At 42.9% G+C, this 20,235-nt stretch overlaps 3 protein-coding genes across 5 annotated transcripts; 2 read left to right on the forward strand and 1 right to left on the reverse strand.

Annotated features, from left to right (window-relative positions):
- Window positions 1-121: 121 nt before the first annotated feature.
- Window positions 122-4,209, forward strand: LOC4334708 (IAA-amino acid hydrolase ILR1-like 4). Its single transcript, XM_026023625.2, has 5 exons — window positions 122-522; window positions 1,596-1,721; window positions 2,062-2,373; window positions 3,360-3,488; window positions 3,614-4,209. The coding sequence occupies exons 1-5, from the start codon at window positions 247-249 to the stop codon at window positions 4,013-4,015; spliced, it is 1,245 nt and encodes a 414-aa protein (XP_025879410.1). The 5' UTR covers window positions 122-246; the 3' UTR covers window positions 4,016-4,209.
- On the reverse strand, window positions 4,137-9,635 carry LOC4334709 (mRNA-decapping enzyme-like protein). Of its 3 annotated transcripts, none has more exons than XM_026023623.2 (8): window positions 9,310-9,635; window positions 9,171-9,211; window positions 8,215-8,264; window positions 7,577-7,643; window positions 6,466-6,522; window positions 5,739-5,862; window positions 4,850-5,611; window positions 4,137-4,564 (listed from the first exon to the last, which is right to left on the reverse strand). In XM_026023623.2, the coding sequence occupies exons 1-8, from the start codon at window positions 9,499-9,501 to the stop codon at window positions 4,508-4,510; spliced, it is 1,350 nt and encodes a 449-aa protein (XP_025879408.1). In that variant the 5' UTR covers window positions 9,502-9,635; the 3' UTR covers window positions 4,137-4,507. The 3 variants fall into 3 exon arrangements, with proteins under 3 accessions (XP_025879408.1, XP_015629174.1, XP_015629175.1); XM_015773688.3 differs by having other exon boundaries at window positions 7,577-7,721; XM_015773689.3 differs by lacking the exon at window positions 9,171-9,211 and having other exon boundaries at window positions 7,577-7,721.
- Window positions 9,636-13,111: 3,476 nt separating this feature from the next.
- Window positions 13,112-18,961, forward strand: LOC4334710 (probable cellulose synthase A catalytic subunit 5 [UDP-forming]). Its single transcript, NM_001418996.1, has 14 exons — window positions 13,112-13,544; window positions 13,641-13,836; window positions 13,922-14,130; window positions 14,223-14,325; window positions 14,408-14,582; window positions 14,972-15,238; window positions 15,321-15,666; window positions 15,751-15,888; window positions 16,000-16,125; window positions 16,221-16,433; window positions 16,526-16,817; window positions 16,914-17,110; window positions 17,199-17,549; window positions 17,645-18,961. The coding sequence occupies exons 1-14, from the start codon at window positions 13,464-13,466 to the stop codon at window positions 18,227-18,229; spliced, it is 3,279 nt and encodes a 1,092-aa protein (NP_001405925.1). The 5' UTR covers window positions 13,112-13,463; the 3' UTR covers window positions 18,230-18,961.
- Window positions 18,962-20,235: the final 1,274 nt, after the last annotated feature.

The following is a 20,235-nucleotide window of genomic DNA, read 5'->3' on the forward strand; positions in this document are numbered from 1 at the left end:
TAATACTCTATGCATGTGTCCAAACATTTAATGTGACGAAAAAATTACAACTTTAAAGAAAAATGTTTGAATCTAAACACGGCCTAATTTCTCGGCCATCGCGTACTCATATATAAATCGTACGTACTCAAGCTGTTGGGCAGATCATCAGTTCACTGGTTAGCTAGCGCGCGCGCGGCGCCAGGCAGTGAACCCTGTGATCGAGCGATCGAGCTAGCTAGACTTCCAGTTCCAGCACGAGCAGCGATGTCGACGACGCTGGGGCGCGAGCTCCTGGAGGCGGCGAGGGCGCCGGAGTTTGCGGGGTGGCTGCGCGGCCTGCGCCGCCGCATCCACCAGCACCCGGAGCTCGCGTTCCAGGAGCACCGCACCAGCGCGCTCGTGCGCGCGGAGCTGGACGCGCTCGGCGTCGCGTACGTGTGGCCCATCGCGCAAACCGGCGTCGTCGCCACCGTCGCCGGCGCTGCCGGCCCTGGCCCCGTGTTCGCGCTCCGCGCCGACATGGACGCGCTCCCCATCCAGGTCAATTAATGCGCTAGCTCTAGCACCATTATATCTTATGTAAATCGTACCTCTAAATTGTTTTATTAAGGTTCAAGAAGAAAGAATATGATACCTCTTACTAAATGGTGTATAGGTAATAGTAGAAGGTACTAAATGGTGTATAGGTAATAGTAGAAGGATACTTGATGGTAAAATATAGAGAAATTTAAATGATACTCCCTCCGTTTCACAATGTAAGACTTTCTAGTATTGCCCACATATATATAGATGTTAATGAATACAAACACATACATATGTCTAGAATCATTAGCATCTAAATGAATGTGGGCAATGCTAGAAAGTCTTACATTGTGAAACGGAGGAAGTAGGTGATTAGTGTGAGTATTACTATTCTTTTGTGACAATTATTTTAGGATAAATTTAAATATTAAAAATACAATTATTATATATGGGATATATATAGTATTATTATACTACACTGTACGAGAGCTACCACATTATTCGAAGATCATAGTGGACCAAATTATAACGATGTAATTTAATTGCAATAGTTGTACATATATACAATCATGTACTCCATCCGTCCCAAAATAAGTGCAGCCATGGTTTTCCGCACTCAACTTTGACAACTCGTCTTATTTAAAAAAAATTTAAAAAAAAAATAAAAACATAATTCATGAGTAAAGTAGTATTCATGTTTTATCATCTTATAACTACAAAATTGCTAATTATAAAAAAAATCAAATAAGACGGATGATCAAAGTTAGGCGCTGAAACTCATGGCTGCACTTATTTTGGGACGGAGGTAGTATATAGAAAAAGAAGATAATATTTGTATATTAAATTTAATCATACTTTAATGCATATTATTATTATTATTATTATTATTATTATTATTTAACAAATGTAATTAAATTTATTAGTTCTCAATCAATCAATAGAAAATTAGCCACGCTGGTCTCACCCGGCCTTTTTTTATTATTTTTTTCGTGATACCAACCTATTTTTTTAAAAAAAAAATCGTGATGTTGCTAGGCTAGCTAGCTACCTGTGAATTATGATGGCTAAGTTTATTGGCATTTAATTGGCAGGAAATGGTAGAATGGGAATTCAAGAGCTTGGAAGATGGAAAGATGCATGCGTGTGGGCACGATGCTCATGTCGCAATGCTGCTGGTAGCTGCTAAGCTGCTGCAATCACGCAGGGATCATTTCAATGTACATACATACAACACCACCTAGTTTTTTTTAATTTAAAAAAGACCAATGTATAATACTCCCTCCGCTTCATTTTAAGCGCTCCATCTTATTTGGAATTTTGTATGATTAGTATTTTTATTATTGTTGTTAGATAATAAAATATGAATAGGAACTTTATACATGACTAATGTTTTTAATTTTTTTTTAAAAAATTAAATAAAACGAATAATTTAAGTTGAACACCATGACTGCGCTTAATTGGGACAGAGGAAGTAGTACTAGTTTAATTTCAAAATGCAAGCTGATCACTATGGAGATTAGAGAAATAAAAACAGTCCTGTCACTACAAAATAATTAGGGGAAGGTGAAGCTTGTGTTCCAACCGGCGGAGGGGGGCGCCGGCGGGTACCATGTGCTCAAGGAAGGCGTTCTGGACGACACGCAGACCATCTTCGCCGTGCACGTCGCCACGGATTTGCCGGCGGGCGTAGTGGGCTCCAGGCCAGGTCCGTTCCTCGCCGGCTCGGCTCGCTTCACGGCGACCATCACCGGTAAAGGCGGCCACGCGGCGGAGCCCCACCTCGCCGTTGATCCCATCGTGGCTGCCTCTTCCGCCGTCCTCAGCCTCCAGCAGATTGTTGCTCGCGAGACCAATCCACTCCAAGGCGCGGTATGTGCGGTACATTAATTCATTAATTAACTCGCTCTTCTATACTACAGTGTTATAACCCTCCCCTATACTTTCCACTTCTACATTGTTACTTCAACCCATTAAACTCTATAAATTAACATGCAAATGTGATACACTATCATTCATTAACAATTATCACATCTTAAAACTCGTACAAATACATCACATCATCTACTCCCTCCATCTAATATAAGCTCACATAATATTAGATGTTGTACTATGAAATATCATATTTGATCCTAATGTATTTATATTAGAATGGAGAGAGTACAATTTATTACTCCCTCCGTTCCAAAATATAGCTATTTTTAGCTATGAATCTGGACACACATGTATCCAGATGTGTGTCTAGATTCATAGCTAAAAATAGCTATATTTTAGGACAGAGGTAGTATATATTAGAGCTTAACATATGCTAGCATGATACGTGAATCATTCTTTCGATGTCATTTTCATAATGTTTCAACATATATCAATAGATCATTTTCATAACATTTAATGTACATATTTCACGGGAAAGCACGAACACCATCTAGTAAAAAAAGAAATCATCAAGTTAGTTGCGTGCAGTGTGTTCAACTGTATCCCGTTATTTATTTATACTAAAATAAGGCTGTGTTTGAGGGAGAGGAGATTGAGAGAATTGGGAAGATACGCAAAACGAGATGAGCCATTAGCGCATGATTAATTAAGTATTAACTATTTTAAATTTTAAAAATGGACTAATATGATTTTTTAAAACAATTTCATATAGAATTTTTTTTTGCAAAAAATACATCGTTTAGTAGTTTGGAAAGCGTGCGCGCGGAAAACGAGTGACAATCTACCCAATCTCTCCCCAATCTCTTTTGAAAGAACGCAGGCTAAGTGTGTTTCACGTGTCTGAACAATGCATGTAATGCAATAATTAATGATGAACAATTAACAAACAGTGATGCACATGCATTGTTGGGTCTTGCATGCAGGTGGTGTCTGTGACCACCATCAAAGGAGGTGAAGCTTTCAATGTCATTCCGGAATCTGTCACTCTGGGCGGCACCTTGAGGAGCATGACAACCGATGGCTTGTCTTACCTCATGAACAGAATCAGAGAGGTAGTAAAATTGTGCTGATAATCAGAGAAGTACTAGTACATGCATATAATGTCTTTTTTAGTTTTTTTTTCTTCTTGGGGAAAACAGAAATTTTTTGTTGAACTTACATACTGGAATATATGAAGGTGATAGAGGGGCAAGCAGCCGTGAACCGGTGCACGGCGGCGGTCGACTTCATGGAGGATAAGCTCCGGCCATACCCGGCGACGGTGAACGACGAGGGGATGTACGCGCACGCCAAGGCGGTGGCGGAGAGCATGCTCGGGGAGGCCAACGTGACGGTGTCCCCAATGTGCATGGGGGCGGAGGATTTCGGGTTCTATGCGCAGAGGATCCCGGCGGCCTTCTTCGGCATAGGGGTCGGCAGCAACGGCAACGATGGCGGCGGGATGGCGGAGACGACAAAGAATCAGCTGCACTCGCCGCACTTTGTCGTCGACGAGGAAGCGCTCCCCGTCGGAGCCGCCTTCCACGCCGCCGTCGCCATCGAGTACCTCAACAAGAACGCCTCTGGCCGTTCAGCCTGATGCGTCGCGTCAAGGAGCTTAAATCGCCTATGCATGGCTTGGTAATGGGGTTATCTAAGACTAATACTTTCTCTGTTTCACGATATAAATCATTATAGCATTTCCTACATTCATTTAGATATTAATGAATCTAAACATATATAACATCTATATATATATATATGGACAATGCTAGAAAGTCTTACATTGTGAAACGGGGGGAGTAATATCCAAAAATAATGGTACTAGCTGCCCAAAAACAGGCCGTTACAAAAACGTGCAAAAACTATTCCAGTTGGTATTAGGCGAAATGCAAGGTTTCTGCCTTTCTGGTATTTGGAGCAAGACTTTTTCTGCTCCGAGAATACTGCTCAAAACTAGTCGATAGTTGGACCTAAACTATGCTAACCTTTGGTATGTCAAATGCACGTACGTTAGTCTACAGGCTTTGAAAAAAATGGCCTACCTAAAACACAATTACACAAACTAAAGCCTGTGGTAGTGACAGTCTCCTCAAGGTAACTGTCTCTTCACGAACTCCCGATATATCATATCGATGAATTCATCATTCTGCCAGAAGCAAATTTCACCCGTGAGTAAAATTTCTTAGTTAAGAATGGAGTGTGAGCAAAATTTTGGATACATAAGCGTTTTTGAGGAAATGCATTGGAAAAACAAACCATGTTAGAGAAGTCTAACGCAAAACTATGCAAGCAAAAAACTATGGTTGACACTTGACACCATAAAATCATTTAGAGGATAAAGCACACCAGAATCATGTGGACCCAGTAAAGGTTGAGCGAAAATCGGCGCCAATTTACACGGCTAAATAAACAAAAGGATTCAAGAACATACCTGACAAAGACTCAGTAGCACATCCTTCAGTTGGTCTCTTGTGATCACTGGGCGGCCATAAGACACTCCCGAGGTAAGAAATGGGGAAGGGTTGGGCGGTGGAAATGGCTGCAGTAATGGCATGCCATATGGTGGTTGAATGGACGATGCAGTCGGTAGGGAGAAGGGCTGGTGCAAGGGAGCACTTTGAAGCTGCTGAACGGTAATGGGAGGATGAAGAGGAGCAGCAGAACACAATGACGAAGCAGCATGAGAAGCTGTCTGCAAAGATGGCATCGGAGGAAAGAACAACGGATTTGCTAGACTTGTAGGCTGGATGGTAGAAGTGCTACTAGATCTATGAGCATCATGGGGCATCACAGGAACTGCTGAAATTTGAGAAGGATGCAGACCATGCAAAGCAGGAGATTGTGGTGGAATAGCAAGATGCGATGCATGAGTAAGTGAATGAATCATCCCAACAGATTTATTTGACTGTACTGCAGGAGATTGTGGTGGGATATCAAAAGGTGATGCATGAGTAGATGAATGAATCATCCCAACAGATTTGTTTGACCGTATTGCAGGAGATTGTGGTGGAATAGCAAGAGGTGCCTGAGTAGATGAATGAACCATCCCGAAAGATTTATTTGACTGTATTGCAGGAGATTGTGGTGGAATAGCATGAGGTGACGCATGAGTAGATGAATGAACCATCCCAACAGATTTGTTTGACTGTACTGCACTTGCTTCGTCCATGGTAGCACCAACACATGCAGCACCCTGATCAAAGAGTTTTCAATATTCACACATAAAATCTATTTTCTCAGGAAAATTGCAAAATGATCCTAGATTGCTAAGCATCAGATAAATACGAACAAGGTCAATAAGAGATGTCAATTTTCCTCACCTTTAGCAAAGCCGACAAGAAATCATACTTCGCATTATCCAGCAACATGATAGATGACGTTGGCTGTTTTAGAGTATCCTCATTCGAAGGAACAGCAGGCACTACTTCCGGCTTTTCATACTCACTGAAAGGAGCAAAACAAAAGAGAATTTCACTATAATTGACAGCCTCAGTTCCTCATTGATTTTGGGTAACATTGTTCTGAATCGAAGGGATCAATTCGACCCAACTAGATACCACAGTGAATCTGCATTTCCTTCTTGTTCCCTACAATTTACTGAACTAACTCATTTTTCCTTTGAATCATCCAGTAGCAGTTCACATGGAGCATCACCTGCTCAAAATTTTATTCCTGCAATTTTTAAGCTTGTGATCTAAAAAGGCCCTCATATTGCAAACTAGGAAAAAACTCTTTTCAACTAGGATATTGGTAAATAACACTCTTCAACGATTTTTTTTTCTTTTAGGAATGAATTTTGTTCAGGTTAGAATTACATTAGATGAGAAAACAACTATAATAGGTACGTACAACATTGATCTGTGAGCAATGACCATATACGAAATAGATATTTAATCTTAATAAGGAAGTGATTTCTAAATAACAAATAATATAATGTCTGAAGCAAATAACAATAATTCATTATCACCTCATGTCTAAGCAATTGGTACAAGTTACATCCACTTGCAAAGGTGAACAGGAAAGAAAATGCATGACAGTTTCAAATACCTTTCAGTTACAGAAACCTTGGCCTTTGGGGACACCCTGGAAAATGCCTTCTGTATCCTGTACCATTGCAAATGAGGTGTATAGTTCAGCAGGCATGGGGGGAGAACACACAGAAGAGTTACAAAAAAATGATGCCTTGCCCTTCATAATGTTTTGTATTGCCAAGCCAGTGGACGCAAGCAACAAACTACCAGTCAGTCAGTAGAGTAAGATTTTATATAGAAATATTATGAATATTGACTAAACTACTGTGTGACTTACTACAGCCACAATTTTAAATAACAAAACAGCTTGTTCAAACTTCAAAGCCAAAAACAAAGACAGCTGAAAGTATGAGCCGGTAGTGGTTTATCTTGCTACACATTTTGTTATATTAGAAATCATGTTTTACATATTTGGCACCAAGGCACCAAATTTAGTTGTGATGTGACAAGTGAGACAACTCCTAAGAGAAATTCTTTCGGAGCAGACCTCCAGTAGTACTGAGATGCATGCTTACAGAGAATTGGAGAGTTAAAACTTGAAAAACTGAATAACATTATATACGGAAACTGCACAAGATAGCATGTACTAAAGGCCTAAAGTGGTGCAGTAATAGGGTGGATAGAACAGCAGGCCATTGCATGATCAGAGAAAACAACACAGTTCTTATGGATGCCAGATACACGGGAAGTATCATGCAGCCCAGCAGGCTTACAACTTGATGGTTTGGCAGCATTGCTTTCCTGAAAGATACCATGACTCACAGAGCACTGAAAACCTCAACACGTCTCCTAAAAACCACATTGCTACACTAGGCTTTAGTGGGCTTTACAGTGAATGATAATAGAGAAGGGCCATATCAGTGTGCACATAATTGTAATTTAGCGGGTCATATCAGTGTATTGATAATTGCAATATATTAGTTCAGTAACTCCAGTTTTCGACAGGCAGATACCTTATCAAACATGGAATGCCAAATAGACCAATATAAAATCAGTTCTCTTGTTTATGTTGAAAAAACGCCTACCCTGAGAAGCAAGACATCTGAAACAAGCCTACTAATGATCTCCACAGATCAAAACAATGCTATTGATGAAATTTAGTGACATATGAAAGAGAAAATGATTACCTACTGAAAAGATATCCAACTTGTTCACATTCCTGAGGATCATAGAACCAAATTCCTGTGATTTCGTCTGCAGCATTGTGGTACATGATGTAAGGGACTTGTACTTGATATTCAAAACCCCCCAAGAGATCTTCGGTCAGATTTTCTGTTCATAGGAGGAAATGGGGAGGACAGCATAATCTACATAATCAATCTCCATACTAGCATACAAAGTAAGCAGAAATCGGAAACCACAAAATCACTTAACTAGGATATGGAAGTTAGTGTTTTGAGACCAAAAGCATGATTCCGTAAGATGAAAGTGAGTGAGCTAGCTTTGTACTGATGTTACGGCCTTACAGGATGCACCAATTTTTAACAATTTATTCAAGTCCATACAAGTGTTTTCTATCATGGATATGTGCTTCAAAACAATACATAGTTTAGTCGTCCAAGGGACTACAAGCAAAAACATTTGATTACACACTGATATGGCATAACAGAAATGAACAGGAAGCATTAGTTTCATCATTTTACATTGTAATTAGAGTAGACAGTGATTCAAAGAACAGATAGCTTCGATTTTAGGATGCCTTAGGTTCGGGACTTAAGGTTATATCAGATGATACTGCCGGAGCATGCCGATGTAGATATATTACCTGTATTTTTACGATTCATGACAATAAACTGGAATCTGGGTTGGGTGTTCCTGAAAGAAGAAAATTTTGGTGTTAAAAAAGCAATGAGCAATTTTAGACAACCAGCAGATGCAAACACGTCAGGGTTCACAGACCCAAAAGTTAAGGGACTTCTGGCCTTAAGTATTACTTATTAAACATAGAGTGTCAATAGTAGTGGGTGACAAAAATTGTCAGCACGATACTTGCATAAAAATTGGATCCTTCTGTGTTGAATATTGATATTTATAAGAAAAATGTTTTCCTGAACCTGCTGTCCAATTCCAAAGTATTCTATATTAGCTGTATGTTATGAATAGGCACTCCCTCTGATTCAGAAACATGCATCACTGTATCTACAGGTAATCAGCAGAAAGAAATGATCCAATGTAGGCATGTACTATTCAGATCGACTAGAAATTCGTAAAAGCATCTAAAACCACCAATACTAATCAGCTTGTGAATATAAACACCAAAATAAAACCTACCCCCAAAACTCAGTGAATGGTACTGCAAATGCCACATCAATATGCACATCAACATTTAACAATGCAATGTCCCATCTTATAGTTACTTGATTCAATTCTTTAGGAATGGCACGTGTATCAGAAACAACAATAAGTAACGACAGTTCACACTACCCCTGGCAATCAGATTCTAATACTCTTTGTTATGCAGGAAATTGCTGAATCACACAACAAAACACAATATAAGAACCGAACCATGATGCCGTTATTTTCCAGAAGTTCATTACGATGCCCTTTTCAGAAATTCCAAAAACATCGGCATTATTGATCAGATCGGCAGTGAGCAACTAGTTCATGGGAATCATGCAAAGCGTGTCCGCAGAAAAAAAAAATCCCAACCACGCTAATCCACAACAGCAACAGACCATAATCAGCTAGAACCAAATCCACCAGCTAGGGTGAGCGCGAAACCTCTTGACGACGAAGAGCGACCCCTCCACAGGCCTCCGGCTCTGCAGAAAACGCGCGCGCGTGCGCCGAGAGCCACAAAAACGAATCAGAGTCGGGGCTTTGGCGCGGGGGGAACGTAGGGTTAGCACCAGAGTTATACCCATTGGTGGATGTTGTCGTCGAAGCTGTAGAGGACGACGTGCGCGGCGATGATGAGGATGTCGGCGACGGCGGGGTCGAGGCGACGCAGCACCGTGAGGTTGAGCGTCCGCGTGCCCTCCTGGTCGCTCGCCAGGTCGGGCCTCACATTCAGTCTCCTCCACCTCCCGCCTCCGCTCCCGCCGCGCGCCATGGCCGCGCCCGCCCCCCTCGACCTCCTCGCCGGAAACCCTAGCGGCCGCGCGGCGCGGGATTTTTTTTTCCTTCTTTCCGTGCTGGATTATGGAGCCAGGAGGGGAGGTTTTGATCACTGAAGTGCGGTGTTCTGGAAGGGGAAGAGCTCTCGCTCGCCTCCGCTTTGCCGCGCGCACTGATGGTCCGTGGGGCCAGCTGTCCTAGTGACGTGGCATATAAGTTGGGCCAGCCCATCACACTTGCAGGCCGCGATCTCGTCCAGCAGTAAGGCCAATTGAGCCAGTCCAGCAGTCCTGACATTTGGGCCCAACCCAAATGCGAGCTATAAGGCCTACATAGGAGAGGAATTGGGCCTAAGGCCCGTTCGTTCTGTCGATTTGGAGAGATATTTAATGCACGTAAAACTAAACTCGTTAGCATATAATTAATGAAATATTAATTATTATAAAATTTAAAAAATAGATTTATTTGATTTTTTAAACAATTTCTACATAGAAATTTTTTTTTGTCAAATACACACTACTTAGCCGTTCGAAAAACGTGCTAACGGAAAATAATAAAGTTGAGTTTTGGAGTTGAGAAAAATAACTAGGCCAAGGCTACTAAGGATCGAGTTCCAGGCTTCCAGCCTGATGGGCTTTTAGTAAGCCAGTGAGATGCGCGCAGTCAAACCAAGTTTTTTTTTTTTTAACCATCCGTTTAGCTTGATCACCAACCACAATGTTGAAAGGAAGCAATCAAATTGTAAAAGGGAACAGAAGCATATGATCATGTAAGATAATAAGTTCCGTAAAAAATGTAAGGTGATAAGTATTTCATTTTATTTTCAAGCAAAAAAAGAGCTGATTAAGTAGTCATCGTCAAAAGAATCTTGTCTGCAAGTGCTGGAGCAAGCTGTCCTCTACTCCTACTTTGTGTATTCATGGGACATGTTGACTTGGAAGAAGAAGAAGAGATCAAGACGCATGGACTATCAGTTGCCCAGTTGTCACTAGTAAACCAATTTGCTGGTCAAATGTTCATGTGATCCATGCATATTTCTGTAGTTCAGTATGCATAGAGAGGAGATGGGCTCATATACCCAGGATTATATTTCCCGGGAAGCAACAACGGAGTCTCCTAGCCCTATGTTCTACTGCTGCAGGTAAACAAAGCAATGATGCGATTACATGCCACGAAATCACATCGATTTCAGGGGCAAAAAGTTTTGAAGTAAGGTGATGAGTTGATGATTGATGGTATAGAATTATGATTTGAGTTCACTTACTGCCCAAGAAACCGTTCAAGTCTGCAACCATCTTCTCTAAAGTACTTATGAAAACAGTTGTCACTCGTAGAAACCCTTCATTTAACACGTGAATTTGTTAAAAAAAAACAGCTTGATAAATTCAAAAGAATTGTGAACGAATGCCGAATACCAATCACGACGCTTTTGCTATAATTATGAGTACATAGTAGCTCTGAAATCTGAATAGTTCTTTTTGCTCGTGAATCCACGAGGCTCGAGACTTGAGAATAAGATCGACGAAGCAAGCAAGCAAGGAGGGGTCCATGTCCATGGCGACCTGGACCGAGGCGGCTACTGTCTACGGGCCAACTTAATTTAGTTTAGTGGCCCTAGGCCCACTCCCCACTAAACACGGCGTTTTACTTTGTAAACGACGATGATTAAGAGTGAGAAGGGTGATAGCGTCGGCGGTCACCACGAATCTAGAGAGAGAAAAGGTGTGTGGGAAGCGTGCGATCCTCGTTCCAGCTCGAGCATGTGAGACTGAGGCTGAATTTCGTTGAATTTTCTACGAATTTCAACTGGATTTATTCTCACTCAGTGGTTTCTGAATTTTCCATCAATGCGCTCGTAATTTCAGTTACGGCATGGTGCATTGCACTGCAGTAACTGTAGCTAATATCGAAATTAAAACCATCACTGTAGCTGTAACCTGCAACCCGTGCAAAGTGCAGCATCAAACGTCGCCGGAGGCTTGGATTGATGGACTCAGTGGAGAGCGTCAGAAGTGAATTCAGCCACGTTCGTGCTGAACTGGATTGGCGATCGATCGATCGACGACGACGACGACTAATTGTTTTCAATGCGAAACTAATTGCAAACACATGGATGTAACGACTCGTGGAGACTCATTAATGCAGCAATATAAGTACTAATTCTTGTCTGTATAGTGTCAGCACTTACACTAACACTGTACTGTACCTTACAGCAACAACTCCTATAGCTAGTAGTATAGTGTACAAATTAACCTTCAGGCAAGTGGCTGTATATATATATATACTTGTATAAATAAACAGCTCACTACACTACATCTTCATGCTTAGCAAGTTGTAGTATAGTAATAGTGGTTACTGAAACTCTGAAGTCTGAAGCCATCTTCTACAGTGGGGGCTCTAACGTCTCTGAAGAATATAATAGCAGATGCTCCACAAGAAAGCAGGTAGTAGTGGCAAAAAATGCGACTATTAAAAACTAATCGAGCCGGTCAGCAGCAAGCATCGTGCAATAATCCTTTTTCGGCTCGTTCCCTTCCATCCCTTAATGCCTGTCACGGGCCCACCGACAGCGACACCTGCCGCTCACAGCATAAAAAACTAATCCAACTATAGTGTGCTAGAGTATTATAGTATATTTTATTAGGGCAGCAACTATGTTAAAACAAATACTAATATTAAAGATGATGAGCAGGAGTGATGTTCTGTTGTCAGTTGTCACAGAGATTAGTGAGAAAGAGAAAGATGAGAAAAAGGTTGGTGCAAAAAGGGGAGGAGGATAATCAGTTAAACACGCCTTGTGTGCTGCTAATAACACTCCTCCACCTACCGACTTTTTGCTCCCTCCTCTGAATAAAATTTCTTGTTTTGTTAGTTAGTGGGTTCCTTTCTTTCCCTTTTTCTTTTCTTTTGGTTGTGTTCCTTTTCGTTCCAGCTAAAAAATCTAATCGATTTCCACTCTGAACAAGATAACATAAATCAAAATCTTGTGAGGTACGTAGACCTTGATTAATCATTTGTTGGCACTCACTGAAACTCTGAAATGGCAAATAGTATCACGAGGGAGATGTTTTTTTTCTTTTTCTTCTCAGCAGCAGTAAGCAATGGATCTCTTTTCCTTTTTGACGAAAGACCGTAATTCTTAGATAAGGCGATGCTCTACTAAAACTGTTTGAAAATCTATTTAATTCTCCATCCTAGGGAAAACGAGAAGTACAACATAAAACTCTCGTGACACATACATCCGTGAATCATTCTGTCACTAGTATTTACATCACCTGAAACTCTTGATGAAATGCCAAATACTCTCCTACCATGAAACAGACAATTTCCCCAGTAGTAATGCATATATTTTATTTTCCAGTGATGCCTGATTGCCTGTCAGTGCAAAATATTTTGCTCACTATGAACAGTTCCCTACTGACTCTGAACCTAACATAAGAACAGCTGGTTAAGCAGACATCCTAACCACCTTACTCACAGTCTCACTCCGTCACTCTAATCAAGTCAACAGTCCACCCGCCCCGTGTCACCGACACTTTTCATCCCATCTCATCTCTCGTTTTCTTCCCTTCCTAGAAAAAGAAAAGAAAACCTCGTGGTTAGAAGCAAGGTATTCACCCACGGAGGAGGAAGAAACAAGGGGAGGGGGACGAAGCAAGCGTGCATGTGAGGTGGGACGAAAGAAACAGCAGCGAGAGGTGGTGGCGATGAGCTGTGTCTAGCCGAGCAAGCAGTAGACAGTAGAAGCACTAGCACAAACACAAACGCACGCGCATACACCCACCCTCACCGCACAAGGAAGGAAACAAGCCGAAGAATCCACAGCATTCTCTCTTCCTCTCTCTTCTTCCCCCATTTTGCTCTCGCCGCCGCCCACGCCGTTGCTGCTCCGTCGTTGGTAGCCTCTGCTGCTACGAGGGCGTTGGGATCTGGAGATCTGGTAGGGAGGATTGCGGGATGGAGGCCAGCGCCGGGCTGGTCGCCGGCTCCCACAACCGGAACGAGCTCGTCGTCATCCGCCGCGACGGGGAGCCCGGGGTACGCGCGCGGCGCTACTGATTTCCGGTGTCTCGCTCTGCTTGGTTGCCTACTTGCTGCTGATTTTTTTGTTCCTCTCTCTGTGTGTTTGTGCAGCCGAAGCCGGTGAAGCATACGAATGGGCAGGTGTGCCAGATTTGCGGCGACGACGTCGGCCTCACCCCCGACGGCGAGCCCTTCGTCGCCTGCAACGAGTGCGCCTTCCCCGTCTGCCGCGACTGCTACGAGTACGAGCGCCGCGAGGGCACGCAGAACTGCCCCCAGTGCAAGACCCGCTTCAAACGCCTCAAGGGTAACCTCGCCGCCCGCAATGCCCGCCGGATTTACCGCCCTCCGTCGGTTGCTCACGCCTCCCCCCGGTGGTTCTGGTTTCTCAGGTTGCGCCCGCGTCCCCGGCGATGAGGAGGAGGAGGACGTCGACGACCTGGAGAACGAGTTCAACTGGAGGGACAAGACCGACTCGCAGTATGTCGCCGAGTCCATGCTCCACGGCCACATGAGCTATGGCCGCGGCGGTGACCTCGACGGCGTGCCGCAGCATTTCCAGCCAATCCCCAATGTTCCCCTCCTCACCAACGGGGAGATGGTACCTGCCAAATCTCACGCTGTTTTTTTGCATTGCGGTTGTCTCAGCTTTCAATTGGGGTTCTCAATTTGGTTGTTCTGATGTGCCTGTAGGCTGATGACATCCCGCCGGAGCAGCACGCCCTTGTGCCGTCTTTCATGGGCGGCGGAGGAAAGAGGATCCACCCTCTTCCTTATGCGGATCCAAACCTTCCTGGTTTGTATTTGGATCATCGCAAGGCTAGCTTCTAGTTGTATTTTGGTGCTTCGGATTGACTCAATTGGTGGCTGTTGTGCAGTGCAACCAAGATCCATGGACCCGTCCAAGGATCTCGCCGCGTATGGGTATGGGAGTGTCGCGTGGAAAGAAAGAATGGAAAGCTGGAAGCAGAAGCAGGAGAGGTTACACCAGATGAGGAATGATGGCGGTGGTAAAGATTGGGACGGCGATGGCGATGATGCAGATCTACCACTGTATGACACTGGAAACTCGTTTGACTTTTAATTTGTTTGGTGCTTCTCTGATAGGCTATTTTTGGTGTCCTTGCATTGGTCAAACCTTAAATTGGGCATGATTATGACCGAATAACGACAGAAAATCCAATAAACTGTGTCAGTGTGATAGAATTTGGAATCATACTGGCTGCTTCAAATTAGTCACATAGTTCAACCATCATGTATGTTTTGCTGGATGAAGGGAATCTCATCATCAGCCATTTTAGTATGTGGCCTAGAAAATTTGTGGTGGTTGCTACTGCTAGTAATAATTTCTATCCGGTATTTCCTTAAGTAGACATGTGTTGCCCTGTTGCTATATGTGTTTAGAGACTCAACCATCGATTCTTTCTTGATTCTTTTAACAGAATGGATGAAGCTAGACAGCCATTGTCCAGAAAGATTCCGATTTCTTCAAGCCTGGTCAATCCTTATAGGATGATTATCATAATTCGGCTGGTGGTTCTGGGCTTCTTCTTCCACTATCGAGTGATGCATCCAGTGCCTGATGCATTTGCATTATGGCTCATATCCGTCATCTGTGAAATCTGGTTCGCCATGTCTTGGATTCTTGATCAGTTCCCAAAGTGGTTTCCTATTGAGAGGGAAACTTACCTTGACCGGTTGACATTGAGGTTTGTTACTCTTGCCACCTTGTATCACTTGCCTTCTATTCTTTCCGACGTTCTGTGACTTACTATTATTTTTCCTGGATAGGTTTGACAAGGAAGGCCAGCAATCTCAACTCGCCCCAGTTGATTTTTTTGTCAGTACGGTTGATCCCATGAAGGAGCCTCCCTTGGTCACAGCAAATACTGTTCTGTCTATCCTTGCGGTAGATTATCCGGTCGACAAGGTCTCTTGCTATGTTTCTGATGATGGGGCTGCCATGCTGACATTTGAAGCACTGTCTGAAACATCTGAATTTGCAAAGAAGTGGGTTCCTTTCTGCAAAAGGTACAGTCTCGAGCCTCGTGCCCCAGAATGGTACTTCCAACAGAAGATAGACTACCTGAAAGATAAGGTGGCACCAAACTTTGTCAGGGAGAGGAGAGCAATGAAGGTACATTGCATTTCTGTTGTGTTTTGCTATGATATGTAGCTCATAAAATTAATGCTAATTTTGACCTCAATTCCTTTCTCTCAGAGGGAATATGAGGAATTCAAGGTCAGAATCAATGCATTGGTTGCTAAAGCCCAGAAAGTTCCTGAGGAAGGATGGACAATGCAGGATGGAACTCCCTGGCCTGGAAACAACGTTCGTGATCATCCTGGAATGATTCAGGTATGCTTTTACAGTTCATGGTGCTGTTTAATTATCTGCTGACATGATGTGATGGCTACTTTCCCCTTCTCTTGCTTTACCATGACAAATCTCAAACTTTTGCAACCATAGGTCTTCCTTGGCCAAAGTGGTGGCCATGATGTGGAAGGAAATGAACTGCCTCGATTGGTTTATGTTTCAAGAGAAAAACGGCCAGGCTATAACCATCATAAGAAGGCTGGTGCTATGAACGCATTGGTAAAGACAACACGTTCAAGGCATTTGTCAGTCTTCTATAGCCTGTAGCAGCATCCAGTGGATATTGATGTCCTTTCTGTTTGTCTGTTTTTCAGGTCCGAGTCTCCGCTGTACTAACTAATGCTCCATATATGTTGAACTTGGATTGTGATCACTACATCAACAACAGCAAGGCTATAAAGGAAGCAATGTGTTTTATGATGGATCCCTTGGTAGGAAAGAAAGTTTGTTATGTGCAGTTCCCACAAAGATTCGATGGCATTGACCGTCATGATCGATATGCTAATAGGAATGTCGTCTTTTTCGATGTAAGATTTATCTCCAATATTTCTGATTCTGTTCATCGTGTATGTTGAGCCATCAAACTTGATGCTGTTTCCCTATTATTTATTTCTTGCAGATCAACATGAAAGGTTTGGATGGTATTCAAGGCCCCATCTATGTCGGTACTGGATGTGTCTTTAGAAGACAGGCGCTGTATGGTTATGATGCCCCCAAATCAAAGAAACCACCATCAAGGACTTGCAACTGCTGGCCAAAGTGGTGCATTTGCTGTTGCTGCTTTGGTAACAGGACAAACAAGAAGAAGACTGCTAAACCTAAAACAGAGAAGAAAAAGAGGTTGTTTTTCAAGAGAGCAGAGAATCAGTCGCCTGCATATGCTCTTGGTGAGATTGACGAAGGTGCTCCAGGTATCACTTTAACTTCCAAGAAAACCCTGTCGTTATTCTAGATGCTTCCTCATCTTCATTGTATTAGCACACCTAATCTTGGAATGGTTTCTGCAGGAGCTGAAAATGAAAAGGCTGGTATTGTAAATCAACAGAAGTTAGAAAAGAAATTTGGTCAATCTTCCGTTTTTGTTGCGTCCACACTTCTTGAGAATGGTGGAACCCTGAAGAGTGCAAGCCCAGCATCACTCTTAAAGGAAGCTATACATGTCATCAGTTGTGGTTACGAGGACAAGACAGACTGGGGAAAAGAGGTAAAATTTGGAGCATGGTTGTGTGTTAGTTGGCAGGTCGAATATCTTCCGTTACCTTGTAAACCATAACTTCTTTGTCTTTTTGTAGATTGGCTGGATCTACGGATCCGTTACAGAGGATATTCTTACTGGGTTTAAGATGCACTGCCATGGTTGGCGGTCGATTTACTGCATACCTAAGCGGGCTGCATTCAAAGGTTCTGCACCTCTCAATCTTTCTGACCGTCTTCACCAGGTTCTTCGGTGGGCGCTTGGATCTATTGAAATTTTCTTCAGCAACCATTGCCCTCTTTGGTATGGCTATGGAGGTGGATTGAAATGTTTGGAAAGATTTTCCTACATTAATTCCATCGTGTATCCTTGGACATCCATTCCACTATTGGCTTACTGTACATTGCCTGCCATCTGTTTGCTGACAGGAAAATTTATCACTCCAGAGGTAACGCTTATTCTGCTCGTAATTCTGTGTGGTGTGAAATTGTAGAAGACCAATGACCTGAACCTTACTTTTCCTCCTTTTGTTCCATTCTGCAGCTTACTAATATCGCCAGCCTTTGGTTCATGTCACTATTTATCTGCATTTTTGCTACGGGCATTCTGGAAATGAGATGGAGTGGTGTAGGCATCGATGATTGGTGGAGGAACGAGCAGTTTTGGGTCATTGGAGGTGTCTCTTCACATCTCTTTGCTGTGTTCCAAGGACTTCTCAAGGTCATAGCTGGTATCGATACAAGCTTCACTGTGACATCAAAGGGTGGAGATGATGAAGAGTTCTCAGAGCTGTATACCTTCAAATGGACAACCTTGTTAATACCCCCTACCACTTTGCTCCTATTGAACTTCATCGGGGTAGTGGCTGGCGTTTCCAACGCAATCAATAACGGATATGAATCATGGGGGCCGCTCTTTGGGAAGCTGTTCTTTGCATTTTGGGTGATTGTCCATCTGTATCCGTTCTTGAAGGGTTTGGTTGGAAGGCAAAACAGGACACCAACAATTGTCATTGTCTGGTCCATTCTGCTGGCTTCAATCTTCTCGCTCCTCTGGGTCCGGATTGATCCTTTCCTGGCAAAGAATGACGGCCCTCTTCTGGAGGAGTGTGGTTTGGATTGCAACTAGAAGGTCAGCATGTGAACTTCCCCAATCAAGTGTGTGCTTGAAGAAGTATTTTTGCAGGTGTTTGTGCCCATATTTTTTTTTCATTTTTTCCTCTGTAGATAGAAACACGAAAAAAAAACTTGCATTTCTTTTGTTCCATGGTGGTAGCTCAGCCTCATATCTGCAATATTGAGCAAACGGGAGGCTGCGACAACCTTGTGCAGTTCGGCCACGAAAAATACAGTGAATGCCAGTGTTTGATTGTTCAGCATTCTTTATTAGTTTGGTGGAAATTTGATCGGGTGAGCCGAACAGAAAGTTGCTTGATTCTGCATTGCTCTCCACCATCTACAAAAACTCGGTACTTGTTTCTCAATAAGGCAGGAATGGATCTGCCGTCTGGAATAGAGGAAGATGCACATTATTTATGTAGCGAGTTAAAATATGCCTGAAGGGCTTGTTCATTCCTTGTTCCTCTTTCTATTTCATTTTTTTGTCCTTGTTAGAACAAATAGATCTCTAGTTTTAGTGATTTAGCCCATCCGGTGTTGTAATTTGTAAAGGTGCCCCTTTGTTCAATACTTCAATTGCGTAATGTCCCTGATAACTGTGGGTGTGCTTGCCGTTTGTTGTTCCCCTTCATATCTATACACAGTTTCAGAAAAGAAAGGCTTCAACACTGGAGATGAGTGGGTGACTACAGAAAATGTCGGCAGGCAATGCCCGAGGGACATGCGATGCAATGCTTGCAGCTCATCACTCCATCTGCTATTCTGATGTGATACTGTGACACTATAGTAGTACATCTACATTTGCTTTCTCTTGCAAATATAATGGGTGTAGGGCAACGTGGTACTTGACCATTGAAAGAGCCAGCTTTGCCTGGGAAGAAAGAAAGAAAGGTTGAAGACATCTCACTCACATCTATCTTGGCTTGGGTGGGATTGTGAGGACGAAACGTTGGCCCCCGCGTGCAATCACTGCGATTAAGCAATCTGCGAGAAATGAATGAATGCCACCCTCTGTGCACCACATGATGCTGGATTCGCTCCCTGGACCCCAACTCTTGGCTGTAATCATATTCATGGGGGTAGATCAGCTTTCTGGTCCTTAACCGGCAAGTCTCTCCACTGTTTGTTACTGCTGCTGCTGATTCCATCCAGGCTTCCAAAATGGAAATTTGGACTTGCTGACCATTTTGAAACACATGGAAAATTTGATTGTTTCTTTTTTTTCCCTTTTCAGAAAGCAGTATAATCATGCATTCCAAAACAGCACAGGACATTTTTGAGTGCTGGAGGGACACAGAGTGGCAGCTGCTGCAGGCACAGAAATCACAACAGATTCACAGGGGTAAGGAAAGCTCAACATTCCACATAGTTGTTGACAAATAAGACCGGACACATGCCACGCCCACTGCCAGCCTGCCATCTCTCTCACCCACCCACAAGCCACAAGCACAACAAGCTGAAGCCCCCATACTGATCTGAGCTAGTGCGAGCTATAGTGAGCTAGCTGCATATGCTCTGCATCCAAAACATCATATAAAGTTCGTTGTTAACAACAACAACAACACCAACAGGCAGGCACCAACCTATCCAATTCTGCCTACCATAATTCCATGTACTCGCAAAAGGGCCACATGTTTGTAGTACCATTTTTCCTTTAGCCACTTTAATTTGCTTGCAAATCTATTCTTGCCAAACCAATGTTAGCTATCCACTCATATCAAAAATAAAGAAAATTCTAACTAACTAGTAGTACTAGGTTAGACAAGGTCACTGGGTTCCCTACCTTCATTTCCAGCTCTTAAATCTCAAGCATGCCATGTGGCGAAGAAAAGAACATATTTTAGCAGTGGTATGTTTTTAGCTTTCAGGTCACCCTTTACCTACAAAGGGGACTTCAGATTTGGACAGCTCATACGAGTCCTTGTCGTGCATGGCGTTCATGAATCATTGAAACGTGCATGGTTGTGTTACTAAACTACAGATGTGACGTCCTAACGAACCGAAGAAAAAAGGCAA

Source organism: Oryza sativa, chromosome 3 (genome assembly GCF_034140825.1).
Source record: "Oryza sativa Japonica Group chromosome 3, ASM3414082v1".
Classification (NCBI taxonomy): domain Eukaryota; kingdom Viridiplantae; phylum Streptophyta; class Magnoliopsida; order Poales; family Poaceae; genus Oryza; species Oryza sativa.

Excerpts from the sequence above, each read along its gene's own strand:
- LOC4334708 (XM_026023625.2), top strand. The coding sequence starts at position 247 with ATGTCGACGACGCTGGGGCGCGAGCTCCTGGAGGCGGCGAGGGCGCCG. Across the intron at positions 2,374-3,359 it reads CCAATCCACTCCAAGGCGCG|GTGGTGTCTGTGACCACCAT; the intron begins GTATGTGCGGTA and ends TCTTGCATGCAG. Across the intron at positions 3,489-3,613 it reads TCATGAACAGAATCAGAGAG|GTGATAGAGGGGCAAGCAGC; the intron begins GTAGTAAAATTG and ends GAATATATGAAG.
- LOC4334709 (XM_015773688.3), bottom strand. The coding sequence starts at position 9,501 with ATGGCGCGCGGCGGGAGCGGAGGCGGGAGGTGGAGGAGACTGAATGTG. Across the intron at positions 5,863-6,465 it reads AAGGTTTCTGTAACTGAAAG|TGAGTATGAAAAGCCGGAAG; the intron begins GTATTTGAAACT and ends TGCTCCTTTCAG. Across the intron at positions 4,565-4,849 it reads TGCTACTGAGTCTTTGTCAG|AATGATGAATTCATCGATAT; the intron begins GTATGTTCTTGA and ends TGCTTCTGGCAG.
- LOC4334710 (NM_001418996.1), top strand. The coding sequence starts at position 13,464 with ATGGAGGCCAGCGCCGGGCTGGTCGCCGGCTCCCACAACCGGAACGAG. Across the intron at positions 13,545-13,640 it reads GCCGCGACGGGGAGCCCGGG|CCGAAGCCGGTGAAGCATAC; the intron begins GTACGCGCGCGG and ends GTGTTTGTGCAG. Across the intron at positions 13,837-13,921 it reads CCGCTTCAAACGCCTCAAGG|GTTGCGCCCGCGTCCCCGGC; the intron begins GTAACCTCGCCG and ends CTGGTTTCTCAG.